The sequence below is a fragment of the Brassica napus genome, chromosome C6, assembly GCF_020379485.1.
Source record: "Brassica napus cultivar Da-Ae chromosome C6, Da-Ae, whole genome shotgun sequence".
Taxonomy (NCBI): Eukaryota; Viridiplantae; Streptophyta; class Magnoliopsida; order Brassicales; family Brassicaceae; genus Brassica; species Brassica napus.
The window spans coordinates 35,896,729-35,915,444 of NC_063449.1; the positions used below are offsets into that span (position 1 = coordinate 35,896,729).

At 33.5% G+C, this 18,716-nt stretch overlaps 3 protein-coding genes across 3 annotated transcripts; 2 read left to right on the forward strand and 1 right to left on the reverse strand.

The window, feature by feature from the left end:
• Positions 1-7,676: 7,676 nt before the first annotated feature.
• LOC106353727 (SUN domain-containing protein 4-like) lies at positions 7,677-9,999 on the forward strand. The gene is made up of 2 exons (XM_022689583.2): positions 7,677-7,854; positions 8,139-9,999. Exons 1-2 carry the CDS (start codon positions 7,692-7,694, stop codon positions 9,674-9,676), a joined length of 1,701 nt encoding a protein of 566 aa, XP_022545304.2. The 5' UTR covers positions 7,677-7,691; the 3' UTR covers positions 9,677-9,999.
• A 1,589-nt stretch (positions 10,000-11,588) lies between these two features.
• Positions 11,589-15,187, forward strand: LOC106401847 (serine hydroxymethyltransferase 2, mitochondrial). Its single transcript, XM_013842453.3, has 15 exons — positions 11,589-11,885; positions 11,955-11,990; positions 12,080-12,166; positions 12,237-12,358; positions 12,459-12,535; positions 12,640-12,764; positions 12,873-12,965; positions 13,059-13,151; positions 13,258-13,455; positions 13,538-13,642; positions 13,789-13,854; positions 13,974-14,051; positions 14,367-14,478; positions 14,606-14,716; positions 14,800-15,187. Exons 1-15 carry the CDS (start codon positions 11,808-11,810, stop codon positions 14,946-14,948), a joined length of 1,530 nt encoding a protein of 509 aa, XP_013697907.1. The 5' UTR covers positions 11,589-11,807; the 3' UTR covers positions 14,949-15,187.
• BNACNNG17020D (tRNA-specific adenosine deaminase TAD3) lies at positions 15,145-17,992 on the reverse strand. Its single transcript, XM_013842454.3, has 10 exons — positions 17,835-17,992; positions 17,424-17,515; positions 17,288-17,339; positions 17,107-17,183; positions 16,916-17,037; positions 16,705-16,787; positions 16,451-16,550; positions 15,812-16,267; positions 15,606-15,712; positions 15,145-15,506 (listed from the first exon to the last, which is right to left on the reverse strand). The coding sequence occupies exons 2-10, from the start codon at positions 17,494-17,496 to the stop codon at positions 15,296-15,298; spliced, it is 1,281 nt and encodes a 426-aa protein (XP_013697908.1). The 5' UTR covers positions 17,497-17,515; positions 17,835-17,992; the 3' UTR covers positions 15,145-15,295.
• Between the last annotated feature and the right edge of the window lie 724 nt (positions 17,993-18,716).

An 18,716-nucleotide genomic window follows, 5' to 3' on the forward strand; every position in this document is an offset into this window, starting at 1 on the left:
CAACCAGTTTTTGATTTACAGAAGTTTAGAGTGGTACACTACAAGAAAACAACGGCATACTGAAGGAAAAAATCGTCGGTAAGTCGTCGGAATAACGCTATTCCGACGACATACCGACGAAAAAAGTCCTCGGAAATAACTCCTCGGAAATTCATCTTTCCTCGGAAATCCCTCAGAAATTTCGGACGGAATTCCGAGGAAATGAATTTCCGAAGAAATTCCGAGGACCACAAGTTCGTCGGAAATTCCTCGGAATATTCCGAGGAAGATGTCGTCGGAATATTCCGAGGGATAAACTTCCTCGGAATATTTCCAAAATTAAAAAAAAAAATTATAAATTTATTTTTTTAAATTGAAATTCGAAAATATAAAATTAAAATTGAAATAGAAAACATATTTAAAATACAAAAAATAATAAAATAGTTTTTATAAATAAAAAAAATGTTTTATAAATACAAAATTAGTTTTAATAAATATAAATATGTTTATAAATATGAAATCATCTTTTTATAAATACAAAATAGTTTTTATAAATACAAAAAATAATAAAATAGTATTTATAAATAGTGTTTAAAATTGAAATAGAAAACATATTTAAAATACAAAAAATAATAAAATAGTTTTTATAAATAAAAAAATGTTTTATAAATACAAAAATTAGTTTTAATAAATATAAATATTTTTAAAAATATGAAATCATCTTTTTATAAATACAAAATAGTTTTTATAAATACAAAAAATAAGAAAATAGTGTTTATAAATCAAAAAAATGTTTTATAAATACAAAATTAATTTTAAAATATGAAATCATCTTTTATAAATCCAAAAATCGAATTTATATACAAAGAACGTTTTGTATATTTAAAAATAATTTTTATAAATACAAAAATAAAAAAAATAGTGTTTATAAATCAAAAAAATGTTTTATAAATACAAAATTAGTTTTAATAAATATAAATATTTTTATAAATATGAAATCATCTTTTATAAATCCAAAAATCGAATTTATATACAAAAAACGTTTTGTAAAATCGAATTTATATAGAAAAAACGTTTTGTAAATACAAAAATACTAAACAATTTATAAAAAAAAAGTTCTAAATCAATTCAACACAACCAAATCACAATTCTAAACCTATTACACAACAAATCACAATCCTACCCAATCACCCTAACAAACATCTATCATAAAAAAACTTCTAAAATCATCAAATCTACTTAAAAACCTAACAAATAGGACCTAAGATAGTGGGATAGGGTCCTTACATGATTTGTAAGGGAATGAAAAGGATTCGCCGGAGAGATCGTCGCGAGAGAAGGTGGAGAACGCCGGAAGGAGAGAGAGATCGCCGGAGAGGAAGAATAGAGAAATGGGGAAGAAGATGCGTTTCAAGTTTATAAAACCTTGGGTCCGACGGATATTTTCCGTCGGAATTCCCTCAGTATTTTCAATTTCAATTTTTGCGAAATATTTGGCGGCTTGTTTGCCCGGTTAAATGAAAATATTCCGAGGAAATTCCGACGGCCACTTAAATATCCGTCGGAATTTCCTCGGAATATTTTCATTAATTCGAGGAAAAAAAATATCCTGTGCATGTATATCTATTAATTTATATTGTTCCTCGGAATATTCCGAGGAAATACCGAGGAACTAGTGTTTGGGGTTTCAAAACATCAATTTTTTTGCCGTATTTCATTTCTTATACAATTGTAATGCATACCATTGAGGATTCTTTGTATAGATGAGTATAAACCATGAAATAACAAATTTCAAAACGAATTGAAAGTATTCCCTTTACCGTTCATTAAAGTGTATAAGTGTTTCTCTTATGTTGTGGGATTTCATTCATACAATCGGAAAAGTGTTAATTATATGGTAATGAACAAATTTTTGACTTCATAATGAACGTAAGACACTTAATAAGGGTTATATAGGTGTTATTCAAACCGCAAAACGTTGTTTTCGGTTTAAAAACTCTATTTCCTCGGAATTTTCTCGGAATATTTCGAGGGAATTCCGAGGAAACCCTTTTCTTCCTCGGAATTCCGTCGAAATATTCCGAGGAAATTCCGAGGAACTAGTGTTGGGGTTTCAAAACGTCAATTTTTTTTAAACGGATCGATCGATAGATATATGTCCAAAAACGCATCGATCGATCACTAAGATGGACCAAAGCGTAACAATGTGATCGATCGATTAGATTATCCCATCGATCGATCGAGGATATCAAGTGTTCCTCGGAATTTCCTCGGAATATTCCGAGGAAATTCCGAGGAACTAGTGTTTGGGGTTTCAAAATCTCGAATTTTTTTTTATAAACGGATCGATCGATGGATTTATGTCCAAAAACGCATCGATCGATCACTAATATGGACCAAAGCGTAACAATGTGATCGATCGATGGGTATATGTCCAAAAACGCATCGATCGATCACTAGTTCGTCGGAATTTCCTCGGAATTTTGTAAAATCCCTATAATATTTCCTCGGAATTCATCGGTTTTTTCCGATGAACACATTTTTCCTCGGAATATTCCGACGGATTGATGTTTCCTCGGAATTCCGTCGGTATATTCCGAGGAAATTCTGAGGATTTCATTTTCCGTCGGAATGTCCGTCAGAATACCGCTGTTTTCTTGTAGTGGTATAAAATTGTTTATAATATTTTTTGTAGTTATTGTAAAAGGCCACAAACCGCTATCACCCTAAACGCAGCGTTTACTGATGATAACCGGTTGCCAAACTCTAAGTCAGTGTAATTTTTGACCGCTTTTTGATCAATTGGACCGAGTTCAAATTATTTAATACACATTTGTAAGGGATGTAATCCATTTACAATATCTACCTTTTAATAGTTTCCTAAATTGAATAAATTCATTTCATTAACTTGGACCAAGCATTTTATTATAGTAACTAGGTGATGACCCGCGCCCTGCGCGGAGTGAGTAGACTAAAAAAAATTATAAATTTAATCAATAGATATTGAATAGGTTAAAGCAATAGTGAGATATTATACATGGTTTAGATTTAGGAATTCAATCCGGCAAAACCGAACCGAAATAGAAAAAATGTTTTGAATTTGGTAATACCGAATATACCGAATGGATGTTATTTTTTTTTTAAATGCGCTATATGGATATGGTTTGGCATATAAACTAATTATACTGATCAAAGCGAATAAAATGAAAATATGTTGTATAATTATAAGTAAATTCTATAATATAATTAGTAACATATACATAATTTATTTATTGATATGGTCTTCATACTTAAAATTTTTATTTTACTAATTTAATATTTTGTTTTAAGTCAAAAGATATATTTCGTCTTTATCAAATTAAAAAAAACATAATTTTATTTTTTTTACGCTGACATATATGTACACTAATATTTAGTTAATAATATTATGGATTGCTAATTTTTCTATTCTATAGAAAATATTATTGTTATCAACTTAATATGTTTACTAATTATTTTAAATTGTAAAATAAAATAGTCTATTTAAAAATGAAAGTATCTTCGTGTTTTATTAAAGCCAATATTTAATTATATAAAGTAAAACTTACAAAATTATAAAAGATCATTTTTTTTTGAAACAAAATGTTATTAAAGACAAAATGTTATAAAAGATTATATTTATGGTATTTTGGTATAAAACCAAATAAATCAGAAACTGGCTGTATATAAACCGGACCAAACCAAAATATATATGGTCTTTAATATGGTAGCTATTTTTTATAAACTCGAATACCGAAAAACCGAAAAAACCGAAGAAACCGAACAGACATCAAAATTGAACACCCCTATATGGATTAGCAGAAGTAACATTTGATTTTTTTTTAAAGATTTAAAGAATATATAGCATATGAAAACCATTTCACTGGTCTCTTCACCAGCAGCCGAATACTGCTTCCAAAGTTTTATGACTTTCACCCATCTTCCACAAAGACTTCTTTGGCTCAAGTCAGAGATGAAATTAATGCCACTTATTTTCTTTGCTAGTTTTGAAACGTTTAGGTTGTAATACCGTCGATATTAGGATAGTATGATATATATACACAACTAATAAAGTTCTGACCCAGGAGATTTGAAAAAAAAATGAATATCCCATTGCCACAAAGGAATGTTGCAAATCCCTAATTGTTCGTACATTTCCATACAATTATAGAAAGTATTATATGCAAGGAGCTAAAATAAAAGAAGTCCATATTAAAAATGATATTTGACTTTAACCTTAACCGGAAAGAATTATATAAATTTCCATATTTAATATCTATCACCATTTATGTTAATTTCGTAATAAAAAAATCTTGTTGCAAAAGTTAAAGGATTGAAAGAAATTTAATATGTCATTCCTTTTTGAATGTATTTTACAATCACTTGAGATTGCGTTTAAATTTTTTATACACGACATTTTGATTTTACAATATAATCGAGTTTCTATTGCTCAATCCCAAAATAAATGTCACGTATCCCATAAAATACGAAAACAATTAATCAAAATTAATGTCACGTACCAATGTTTATAGTAGAACATAATTATGAATCGTGTCCCTAAAAAATGTCATGTATCATTTATGAATTGTAAAGAACATGATATTTGACTTTAAACTTAACTGGAAAGAATTATATAAAATTTCAAATTAATGTCTGTCAGCATTTAAGTTAATTTTGTAATAAAAAAATCTTGCTGCAAAAGTTAAGGGATTGCAAACAATTTATTATGGAATTCGAGTTTGAATGTATTTTACAATCACTCAAGAACATGATTATTAACAATATATTATAAAAATATGGATTTTTGAAAGGAGCCAAAATAAAAGAAGTCCGTATTAAAAATGATATTTGACTTTAACATTAACCGGAAAGAATTATATAAATTTCCATATTTAATGTCTATCACCATTTATGTTAATTTCGTAATAAAATTTTTTTTTTTGCAAAAGTTAAAGGATTGAAAGAAATTTAATATGTCATTCCTTTTTGAATGTATTTTACAATCACTCGAGATTGCGTTTAAAATTTTTACATACGATATTTTGATTTTACAATATAATCGAGTTTCTATTGCTCAATCCCAAAATAAATGTCACGTATCCCATCAAATACAAAAAAAATTAATCAAAATTAATGGCACATACCAATGTTTATAGTAGAACATAATTATGAATCGTGTCCCTAAAAAATGTCATGTATTATTTATGAATCGTAAAGAACATGATATTTGACTTTAAACTTAACCGGAAAGAATTATATAAATTTCCAAATTGATGTCTGTCAGCATTTATGTTAATTTAATATGTCATTCCTTTAATATGTCATTTATGTTAATTTCGTAATAAAAAAAATCTTGTTGCAAAAGTTAAAGGATTGAAAGAAATTTAATATGTCATTCATTTTTGAATGTATTTTACAATCACTCGAGATTGCGTTTAAAATTTTTACATACGATATTTTGATTTTACAATATAATCGAGTTTCTATTGGGATTGCTCAATCCCAAAATAAATGTCACGTATCCCATCAAATACAAAACAAATTAATCAAAATTAATGGCACATACCAATGTTTATAGTAGAACATAATTATGAATCGTGTCCCTAAAAAATGTCATGTATCATTTATGAATCGTAAAGAACATGATATTTGACTTTAAACTTAACCGGAAAGAATTATATAAATTTCCAAATTGATGTCTGTCAGCATTTATGTTAATTTTGTAATAAAAATGACTTGTTGCAAAAGTTAAGGGATTGCAAACAATTTAATATGGAATTCGTTCTTGAATGTATTTTACAATCACTCAAGAACATGATTATTAACAATATATTATAAAAATATGGATTTTTGTCTTAGCTATCGAAATTTGTTATATAGCCATGATATAATAGCTAAGACAAATACACTAAATGTATGCTAACTTCTATAAAATAATACAACATATATATCGAAGAATCCACTAATATTATACTACGAATTTGTAAAATAATGCAGTATACACATCGAAAAATATACTAATATTATGCCACACCACATTTGGGAAAGACAACCTTCGTAGTTGTCTAAGTGTATTGTTAATAACCGTCAATGTACACCATAATTTTAGTAATGTAATCACAATTCATATATTATTTACAACTATCAATTGGTTTTTAGTAATGCAATAAAGATTCATATTGTATATTGTATGAAAGGATCCAAATAATAAATAATGGCATTACATGTAATTAGTCTAGGCAAGGAAGGATTATTTAATAAAGGTTGTGAGAATGATTCTCATGATGACACATAAGTAATGGCATTTTGGTTAATCACACATAGAGATAAGGTTAATTGTTAATAATGTTCTTCAAATAATAAAAAAGAGATGTACTTTTCTTTGGTATGTACATTGGATCATATATGTGCAATTTTGTTATATACATTGGATTTGAAATTTTAGATATCCGTGAAAATGTTTAAAACTTTAATAACAAATATATGGTTTTATTTTTTGAATATCCAAATTTTAAATAACCATAATATTTTGTTGTTGTTGTTTGTTTATTAAAATCCTAGAAAGTGTTTAACAGTGTTGTGAGATTTGACTACCGAAATGATATCTATAAAATCTGAATTTCAAATATTCATGCATGGGCGGATTTATATAAAGATTTGTAATATGAAAAAATCGAAATGAAAATATTCTCCTAAGAAAACGTACAGATAATGACGGTATTTCTATTTTAATTTTTCTTTTAATAAAAATTCTGGTTACAGCTAAGCACATAATTGGATTAAAAAGGTAAAGTATAAACTAAATACGAAGCCTTTTTCAAAAAAAAAAAAAAAAACTAAATACATTGTTCCTAAGTCATATTTCTATACTCATTTTATCTTCTGTCAATTGTTATTTCTATTTCTTTATGTTTAAAAAATATGTGTACAGCCTAGCACATAATGTGATTAGAAGGTAAGGTAAACAGAATTTAAAGAAAACTTTAATTAAAAAAGAAACTAATAAATTGCAAGATTCAAAAAGTGTTGACTCGGTACCATTTTACATACACTCAATTAGACCGCTCCTAAGGCTATTCTATATACCCATCTTTCTCTCTTCTGTCAATTTTCCTCGCTGATCAGTGCTTGACAAGGGTTGTTGAGGAAGAAGAAGCTTTCCGAGTCTCCCTCCCTTTGGTTTGTCTTCTTCAATAAGCGAGGGAATAGAAACAGAGTTTTATTAGCTCCCTTTTCTCCGATACTCTCTTAGGTAATGTCTCACTCGACTACTTCCCAGTAAATTTCGTATGTCGTTGTCTTCTTCTTCTGGGTTTTGTTTAGCTTCTTGAAATCACTTGGGGATATGTACATGATATGCTAGTTTCCTTCGTGCTTTTTCATCTTGCTTGAATCTGTAAACAGAGCCGGTCATTGCAATTGGCATGAAACATTTGCATGGGGTCTCTAAATTTTAATTTTAATATATATGGGATCATTCGGCCCCTTAATTGATTAAGAAAAATATATGTTTTGATTATTTAGTAATTGTTACAAGTCATATAAACAGGCCATGTCTGTAAATCTTTACTTGGCTGTCGTAGTTATATATAACTCACTTTATTTGTGTTGCTGATACATATCTCTAATCACAGGAGTGCACTATTCATTTAGTATTTCGTTTAGTGATCTGGTAATTCTCGAGTGGATGTGAAATGCAAAGATCACGGAGAGCTCTTCTGCTTAGAAGAAGAGTTTCTGAGGATGCTTCTAAAGGAAGGAATCGCCTCTACAAAGTTTCATTGTCTCTCGTTTTTCTCGTATGGGGGCTTCTCTTGTTATCTACTTTATGGATCAGTCATGGAAATGGTCACAAAGGTAAACTTTAAGCTCATTGACTTGATGGTAACTGTAGTGTGGGTCTGACATTTTAAAATTTTCATAATATCCTACGCTTAAATAAAAGTTTGTGTCCTTTTGCTTCATATAAACTGGTCGCATAAAATTGTGATGCCCTGAGCAACCAGTTCTTTTGCCTATGCTATGGACCGGGGTAACATATGCTTTTGGAAAAACAATAATCATGAATTTTTTATACACCTACTATTGTTCTTTTCATCTTGTCTTAAGCTTATTAAAAGCTTACTTTTGGGCATTTTCAGGGAATTCTCTAGCCGGTTCGGTACAAAATGGTGATCAAGATGATGTTAGTGCAGATGATACATATGAACATGTTGATGCACCATCACTAGAGTCTACTTCTGTTCATATACCTGCAGCAGAAGAAATCAAAGACACAGTTGATGGGAATGTTACAGAAAGCAAAGAAGACATTACGCTTGTGAAGCAAAGTGAGATGGTTAATAACAACACAGGCCCAGAGAATGATACAGAGACCAGTACTTCAAAGTTTCACCAGGTATCTCGTGCTGTTCCACTTGGCTTTGATGAGTTCAAGAGCAGAGTTCCAAACTCTAAAGATGAATCTTTAGCAAACCAAGTCAGCGGTGTGATTCACAGGATGGAACCTGGTGGAAAAGAGTACAACTACGCAGCCGCTTCAAAAGGAGCAAAGGTCTTATCTTCTAACAAGGAATCAAAAGGAGCCACAAGCATCTTAAGCCCAGACAACGACAAGTATCTCATGAACCCGTGTTCCACTGAAGACAAGTTCGTTGTAATAGAACTTTCAGAAGAAACACTGGTGAACACAATCAAGATTGCAAACTTTGAGCATTACTCATCTAATCTGAAGGAGTTTGAGATTCTTGGAACGTTGGTTTATCCTAGTGATGCTTGGGTTCATCTTGGGAACTTCACAGCTTTGAACATGAAGAATGAGCAGAACTTTACACTAGTGGATCCTCAATGGGTGAGATATCTAAAGGTGAATTTCTTAAGTCATTACGGTTCAGAGTTTTACTGCACCTTGAGTTTACTAGAAGTCTATGGAGTGGACGCTGTGGAACGAATGCTGGAGGATTTAATATCTATTCAAGACGAAAACATAGTGAGACTCACTCAAGAAAGAGACAGTGAGAAGCCAGTCCAAGTGATAGAGGATGGGAGTAAACAAAAGGAGAAGGAACCAGAAACATCACCAGAGAGTGGGGTTGTGAAAGCTGAAGTATTAACTGAGAGAAAGAAGCTGATGGATACAGTGGAAGAGCTGAAACATCACCAACCAGGAAGCAGGATGCCAGGGGACACAGTGCTGAAGATACTCATGCAGAAGATAATGTCGTTGGACTTGAGTTTATCAGTTCTGGAGAGTTACTTGGAGGAACTTAGTTTAAGATACACGAACATATTCAAGGAGATGGATGCAGAGGCGATCAAGAGAGAGAAGGAGGTGGGGGAGATGAGACTAGAGTTAGATGAAATGAAGGAGAGGGAAGAGAAGATGAAGAGAGAGGCAATGGAGATGAGAGAGTGGAGAAGAAAAGTGGAGACAGAGCTTGAGAAGGGTGAGAATGAGAAGGAGAAAGTGATGGAAAAGTTGGAGGAAGTTTTGGAAAAGATGGAGTGGATGGAGAAGAAAGGTGTGGTTGTGTTCACCATCTGTGTTGGGTTTGGGGCTATGGCGATTGTAGCCGTGATTCTTGGGAAGTTGATAGGTTTAGCAGAGAAGCAAGCCGACTTGGCTTGGCTTCTGTTATTGATAAGCTCTATATTTGTTATGTTCGTTTTGTCGCTTTGATGACAAGAGCCTCATTTTTGGTCTGTCTTTATAGTTTGTACTGTAAAGGCAGTTGAATATTTTATACAGAATAAAAATTCTAGTTCAGATAAAGATCAAATTTAACCACCTTCAGGATTATAGACAAGAAGCAGAATAATCTTACCCCATAGCTGAACTTAGCAGATGAAGTTTCTGCTAATGAAGCTAATACTGAGAAGCAGAATAATCTCACCCCTAAGGATGTAGATGCCCTTCTCGACCAAAGTCTTTTGCAAGCATTACATACAACACTGAAGGAGAAGGACCTTCCCCACCTGGAAGCACTCTATGGTAAGAACACCATTCAGATACTTGAGTTACTTACTTTGGAAGCCAATCTATGTGTCTTGATAACCGATTTGTAGTGTTGGGTACATTTATCTAAAACTGAACTGTACCAAATCAAAACTGAAACCAAACCGGATTTCATAAATATACGTACAGATCATATATATTTCTGGAGTCGGAAAACCCAATTACCCAAAAACCCAAATCATCTGATTGTTTTTATCCGAATTATTTTAAATTATCTAAATTATCTTATAAATTATCCGAAAACTTGCCTCAAATTAATAGAAATTATCCAAAAATTGGAACTGAACGGGAGCCAAATTGGATCCGAAAATTGTTTTTTGGATATTAGTTGGTTTGCAACCTTGTTATCCCAACAAACCGAAAATCGAAATAATCAAACCAAAAGCAAACTGAGTGGGGGTTATTGGTTCTGGTAGTTTAGTAGATTTATAAATTCTCCTTATTAGAAATCTTCCATAAATCCAGTGATTTTCAAATCAAATAAAATAGATTTGAGAATTACTGATATGAGTATTTTAAAATCAAATCAATGAATTGTTATAAATCAATGGATTTGTAACTAGACATAAATAAAGCACTACAAGAGAACATTATGTTCTCCGACTGCAACTTCCAAAAACATGGATTGTCAGAACAAATTTTTCACGGCATCTCCTCAGAAATTTCAGATCAAACTATTTTTTCACCATGTTATCGGAAGTTTGATCGGATCAAAAGTAAAAATTTCTGACAAAACAGATTTACTTGTCATATTTTCAGAAATCTCATCGGAGTATTCTCGGAACTTATCGACGACTTCATCTTCTCCACCATTCATCATCTTTCTTACCTCTTTTTCATTTTGCTAAGCATCAAAAGTTGGTCGCACACAATTGGTGGGGATACGTTCATATGGAATACATCTCTGGTTGCATCTCTTTTTCATTATCGTATGCATTATACAATATGTTGTATGGACATGTGCTTAGTGCATGGTTTTAACATAAGCAAAAAACAATGTATAAAATTTGAAGTAATGCATCAATAGATGTTTGTTGGGACACAAAACTATAAAGAATGAAAAAAAAACAATATAAAACAAATCCAACCAAATTAACAAGGTTAAACCAAATATTTGATCCTTTGTATTTTACTCTTAAAAATAGTTACAAATCCAATCAAATCCAGTTTCAAATTAAATTCATACACAAATCTTTATTATTGAATAAAACATGATTCTAAAATTTATTTTAAAATCATAAAACCAATAACTATTAATTTGAATGTGAATTTTAAAATAATAGAACCAATAACACTACATTTAGTTTGGATTTACAAATCCATTAAAATGCAGAAACCAATAACACCCTCTGAATTTCATATATACTCAAAACTGATTTTATAGCTCTAGAACCGAAGAACCGGACCGAATTGAACCGAAATGGCAAATTCCCAGGGCTATCTCTCTGTCTTGAGCTCATACAACATAAGTGAGTTTAGGTAGTGTAATGGATATGGGCTTGAGTCTTACCAAGCCCAACGAGAGAGGGAGTTCCCTGAACCCACCCCACCCCCATGTCCCCGGATCTATCAATGTTCTTCATCGCCCTGATCATCCATCACACACGCACAGTCAAGTGTCGGAAGTTGGAGATCCGAGTGGGTGATTTGTTACGTCAAAGTGACGTTGCATTCCACCGAACCCAATAAAATAAAAGGAAACAAAGCCCCCTTTTGCTCGCTCTCACCAACCACAAACCGCAGTGTCCTGAGCACACACAACAACGCAGAGACAGACGAGAGATAGAAAGAAACGATGTCGTTGGCTCTTCGCAGACTCTCCTCTTCCCTCAAGAAGCCCATCTTCTCCAATGGCGGTTCCTTCCGTTCTATGGTTATATATTCTGATTTTATCTTTTTTTCTATCCTCTTTGTTAGATTTCTGATCCCTTGAACTTCGCAGTCGTCTACGCCAGCCTCGGAGAGATCTCGTTCCACTGTAAAGATATCATCTTTTGTGCTTTACATATTACATTGAATCAGAGATGCTTTATAATGATCAGCTTATATCTTTGTTTCTTTGATCAGTGGATAAGCCAACTCAATGCACCTCTTGAAGAAATCGATCCTGAAATCGCAGATATCATCGAGCTCGAGAAGGCTAGGCAATGGAAGGTTATTATATTTGATTATTCACGTTGAAGGGTGTTGAAAGGTGGAAGCTTTATACTGATTTGGTTTTCAGGGATTTGAGCTTATACCCTCAGAGAACTTCACCTCTGCCTCGGTTATGGAAGCTGTTGGCTCTGTTATGACTAACAAGTATAGTGAAGGTTACCCTGGTGCTAGATACTATGGAGGCAATGAGTATGTATAACATTTGCCCCTGTTATACTTACAACGGTGTTCTTGCATTTTGTTGTTAAGTCTCTGATCGTCAAGATTGTTTTCCATCTTGTCAAAATAGGTACATTGACATGGCTGAGTCATTATGTCAAAAACGCGCACTTGAAGCTTTTCAATTAGATCCTTACAAATGGGGAGGTACTACTAGTTTATGCAGTTGACATAGTTAAACATATCCTATTAGAAACCAAACTTCAATAATGGTGACACTTGTGACATGAGCTACTCTTTTTTTTGTGTAGTCAATGTGCAGTCTTTATCAGGATCACCAGCTAACTTCCAAGTTTACACCGCACTTCTGAAACCTCACGAAAGAATCATGGCACTTGACTTGCCTCACGGTGGCCATCTTTCTCATGGTTATCAGGTAACCTTGAATATAATCTCTATAGCATAGTGTCAGTTTTTCGGCTTCCACTCTCATCTCCATGTGGAATTGATAATGTATCCTTTTCCCTCTCTTTTCATTGTGCAGACTGACACGAAGAAAATATCTGCTGTATCCATCTTTTTTGAGACAATGCCATACAGATTGGATGAGAACACTGGCTACATTGATTATGATCAGGTTTGCTAGTTAATAGCCATCTTAACTTAATGCTTAATGGTATAATCGTTACCAAATATACCACTGAGACATGTTGGTATCATATATTCGCAGCTAGAAAAGAGTGCCGTGCTTTTCAGACCGAAACTTATTGTTGCGGGTGCAAGTGCTTATGCTCGTCTATATGACTATGCACGTATTCGAAAGGTAAACACTGTCTCTACTCTTGAGTGTGATGAAGTATAAGCACCAAATTTGCATGTTAACTAAATGTGTATTGCACTTTTCAAGATGATTCATTACACATTTACAGGTCTGTGACAAGCAAAAGGCGGTTATGCTTGCTGACATGGCTCATATTAGTGGGTTGGTGGCTGCTGGTGTGATTCCTTCTCCTTTTGAGTATGCAGATGTTGTTACCACTACAACTCACAAATCGCTTCGTGGTCCTAGAGGGGCTATGATATTCTTTAGGAAGGGGTTGAAAGAGGTTAACAAACAAGGAAAAGAGGTGGACTTCAATTTTCAAGTCATGTTTTAGATGAATTGTCTGGCTAATTTTAGTTGTATTTAATCATATCTCTACATGGCAGGTCATGTATGACTATGAAGACAGAATTAACGCAGCTGTTTTTCCTGGACTGCAAGGTGGTCCACATAATCACACTATAACAGGTCTAGCAGTTGCTCTGAAGCAGGTTCGATCATCAAACTCTTTTTACTGATTATATTCTATTGTCTAACATTTACCCATGAACACCTCTCACTTCTGGTTAAGGTCTAATCTAGGATTTTCTTGTTCGCTTTGATGATGCTTTTGACTTGTTGATTTCCTTCATTACAGGTGAAAACACCAGAGTATAAGGCCTACCAGGATCAAGTTCTCCGTAATTGTTCAAAGTTCGCAGAGGTGAGACGTGTTTGCTGATTGTCATATTCTTTGTTGAAATGACTCAAATAGCCTGCCATGTTTGGAACACCCGAGTATAAGCATAGTGTAATCATCTCTTTTTTCTTTTGTAATTGCAGACTTTGCTATCAAAAGGATATGACTTAGTGTCTGGAGGCACTGAGAATCACTTAGTTTTGGTGAATTTGAAAAATAAGGTACTTCTCACTTTTATCTTATTATTGTATGAACCCTTTAATGTCTAGATGGAAATGCTGGCTTTCGTCTTATATGGTTGGTTGTAGAGAACATAAGTTAAAACTCAAGAATTTGGTTTTAATACGATAAACTAAAACAAGTATGGCTTCTTGCTTCTCATATGTATTGTGTGATATCATTTTTTACGGACACTGCATGTAGCTACTCAAATCTAAATGTTTTGTTTCTGTACTTTGAACCTCACTAAGCAGTGCATAGGTGTTGCTAACTTTCTCTGCCAATGCATGATCTCATCCGAAATTGAGTTTTTGCAGGGAATAGATGGATCAAGAGTGGAAAAAGTATTAGAATCAGTACATATTGCAGCAAACAAGAACACTGTTCCCGGTGATGTTTCTGCTATGGTTCCTGGTGGCATCCGTATGGGTAAGGCTCTTAAAATAACACTGAAAGAAGTAAAGTGTTAGTATGTCAAAAAAGTAGTGCATGTTCATGCTGGTACTTACTAGGGACCTGGTGATCACTGAAAGAATCGTTTATGTTCTTCTAACAGGAACACCAGCTCTGACATCAAGAGGATTCATTGAGGAAGATTTTGCAAAAGTGGCTGAATACTTTGATTTAGCCGTCAAGATAGCCTTGAAGATCAAGGCAGAGTCTCAAGGTATATAAATAAGTGGTTCCGTTTTTATTTATTTTTTGACACGCTCTCTGAAAATTGGGGGATCTATGAATGGTGTAATGCAGGAACGAAGCTGAAGGACTTTGTAGCAACAATGCAATCAAATGAGAAGTTACAGTCAGAGATGGCAAAGCTGCGTGAGATGGTTGAAGAATATGCTAAACAGTTCCCAACCATTGGGTTCGAGAAAGACACGATGAGATACAAAGAGTAGTTTCATTTGTCAAGTGAATCCACATTGGTAGCAAATGTTCTCAAAGAGAGTTACATTCACGTTCTGATAAGACACAGAATCGACCTCTTTCATTTGCTATCTCCTTTTCTTCTTCTTTTTCATTTTGTGTTGAGAATAAAATGTATTGAGATGAATTTATAGCAGTTTTGATACGATTCACAAAACTCATGCATCCTTGTAAGATAAACACATTTAACCAATAAGTTTCTGAAGATTCATTTTGGTCTATATAAATAAATCAGTAAGACTTAAGATTCTTAAAGTTATTGGAAAGAACAAGAACAAAGAGAATCAGCTTCCTTCCCAGTGTAGAACTTGTGATACAACTATGACTCGGCTGTAACATGTTTTAGACCCTTGATCTCTTCTAGTGCATTATGGGCATGACCAGGCAGCAAAACTCTGAACACTGCATAATGGTGATTTAAACTCTTCTCTCCTTGAAGTCTATGAACACTCCCGAGACCGCCTGCCGTGGGGTTTGGAAAAGCATAGAATATTCGTTTTATTCTTTGATGCACGAGCGCCATAGCACACCTTGTATACATACACAGGAACATAATTCACAACTTCATCAGATTCTCAAAAACTTGCTCTTATTAGAAGAGTAATGCATATATGTATGAAGAAACTCACATTGTACAAGGCTCCCAAAGCAAGAAAATGTCATAACCAGTGCAGAGGTAGGGCTTTTCAATTGAAGCATCTCTAAGAGCTGCTTCTCTGCTGCTGTCATTTTGGACCTATTGGTGACACTCAAGAGTGTAAGAGAGACAGCTTTACTACTAGTCAAAGAAAGCACTTGGAGAGCATTCAAAAATGTTGGTTTGGAATAAACTTACATCTGGACTGTTACTGCTTGTTTTCTGCTTTTTAGCTGGTGAATCAGCATTTGAGGGTTGCGAATGATCCAGACTAAAACCCTCGGATGAATTGGGAAACAGATGCCTATCTCTTGCTGCAGATGATTCAATGGCAACTATGGAAGCATGCCTTAGAGGGTGCCATTGGCTACACTTATCAGCATCATGTGGATGCAAACTCCATTGCCAAGGATTCAGACAAGCAACAGCAGACGACGAACCATTCAGTTTTTCAAGTACGCCGTTTAAGCATATCTCTGAACTACCGTTAATCACTCTATCTATACTCTGACAGTGATTAGATTCCCCTGTTCCATTGAAGGGAATGGTCTCTGAGGTAGTCATGTCGCAAGGAAATGATGGATATACTTGATCAGTTTCGGTAGCTATTATCCGCTTAACTGAAGGATCAACTATTACTGCAGCATTTACAAGCTGAAAAATACATCAAAAGCTTAGAAATTTGTTCAAGAGAAAACGGATTGAAGCAATACAAAAAGGGGATGATATGTGAAAAATCAAAACAGATTAATAGGAGAGGGTGATACAGAGAGCCTGATCTATTGTCCAGAACTTCATAACTGCATCATATAGAAAGGGAAGAAGCAAAATACTTACAGGCTTATGACTAGAAACTGCCAAGTTAATGGCAACACTCATGAACTTGCAGATTGATTGTGTGTCCTCCTCACTGAATCCACCTATACCATCTATATTGCTGTTATTTTCAAATGCAAAAGAAAACACCAAGTGAGTACATCATTATAAATAAAGACATGTTATTGCTACATTAATGCAGAGAAGGGCATGGAGCTTTTGGTCACAATATAATTCAAGAAATCAGAATCTGAAGAAAAGGGCATGGAGCTTACTAGGTTGGAGGATGAAATGAAGTTGGCCATATCTTACATTGTTCTTCCCACTCCTCTTTCGATACTGCAGCATATTTGCATACCTATCGTAGTTATAGCAGAAACATAAGATCCAACCAAAAATATAAATCAATGAGCAAAAAAATATTTTGACATGGATTCTAAATGTACAAAAAGCCTTAAAAGAAGAAAAGAAAAAGCAAGCACCCACTTCCGTAATAAAAGGACTCAACTCATAGGGACCGACGAGTTTCTGCACATCAGGTGGCATTTCCTTCGAATGATCGTTGTGCTCAGGTGCTAGACATAAGATGACAGTCAACTGAGGTTCCCCTGTACAAGAAGCTTGCAATCAAGACCTCAACGAACCAAAAAAAAAAAAAAGCTAAAAATGAGAGATACCATGATCTGGAAGAATCTTCCTCCGCACCCTTTTAACATGACGAAGATCTTCAAGAGGAGCAATCTTACATAACTGCCTATTATATAGCAAAGTCAAAAACTCTCTAGTTATAGCTCAGAGTCGAAAGAAACTGAGCATGAGATTACAGCAATGAATCAGAGTGGAAACAACATAACAAACCTCACTATAGTATTGGCACATTTGGGCTTGATTACACTCGCATACACCTTCACTGTGTACAAAGAACACACAAGCAGACGTCTGAGAGATCAATCCAAAAAAATGAGAAACCACTCTTAAGAGACTGAAAGCATACAGGTGGGCTGATGCTCAGGTGAGAATGCAGGCTTATCAGGTATATGGATGATTTCCCATGCACTTGAATCCATTCCTTAACCTCAGCCTTATCTGCAGATAGGTTCATAGCACAAAGAATTAGTGAGAGAAAACAGAGGAAAGACTCCAGCTTTCTCTGTGGGAAACTGGTAAGATTGCTTTAGAGAACTTAAAGGTTCTAACTTTATAACCAAAGAGCAACTTCCACATTACATTACAGATTCATTAGGCATCGTAGTAAGTAAGTAAAACCCAGGTCAGGCTGCTTTGTCTAAGTAAGTATTCCGAGGTACAGGATTATCGAATTCACTAGTTAATCACTTTGGATGCAATCCCAGAAACATAATCACTAGAAGAAAGGTTACTAATCATTAGAGAGAATTAGATATACCTCACGCTGGAGCTTAGAGGAAAGCACGGGACAGAGACGCGTGAGCTTGAGAGAGAGAGAGAGAGTTCACCTAAAAGACACGACGGCGAGAAAGAGAGAGAGAGAGAGTTCTCCGAAGACGAGACCGGAGAACACTTGCAACGACGTCGTTTGCTCCCTTGCATTAATTAAGCCTAATAATTTAAAATTAATTGAACGATTAATAACAGCTTTTGCGGTCGGTAGCGGTTGACAGCGTTCCGGAACAATCATACAAACCGCTACAAATTGCTCTAAACCGCTCCGAACTTCTTAAAATCAAAAGCTGGTTCCACCTATCATTTGCGGTTGCGGGTGAAAAGATAAATATAAAATTATTTTTAAAAATATTTTAAAATTTGGAAATATTATAAATAAAAATATATACATATTTTATATATTAATTAAAATTCACAAACAATATCATAATTTTTTTTATAAAAACTTTAAACTAACTATTTATTAGAATTTTTAAGCATTAATATAAACACATACATAAAGATATACACATATATAAAACGAAATAAAATATTTTTTAAAAAGTTTTAATATACATCTTCGAAACAAATTTTATTAAAATTATAACTTTCAACTAATTTAAATTTTTTATAAATAAACATAATATTTTTATTAATCATATTATATTGATAATTATTATATTTTATTACAAAAGTACTTTTTTATATTTTTATAATGTTATAATATGTTAATATAGATAATTTATCATTAAACCACTGCAATATCTTATAATCAACCAGTCACAAATATTCCGCAAACGTAACAATTTTCAAACATTGTGTCTGTCATACAAACCGTTTAATAACTCTTGAAACCGCAACTATCCGTATCCGCAATCTCCCTCAC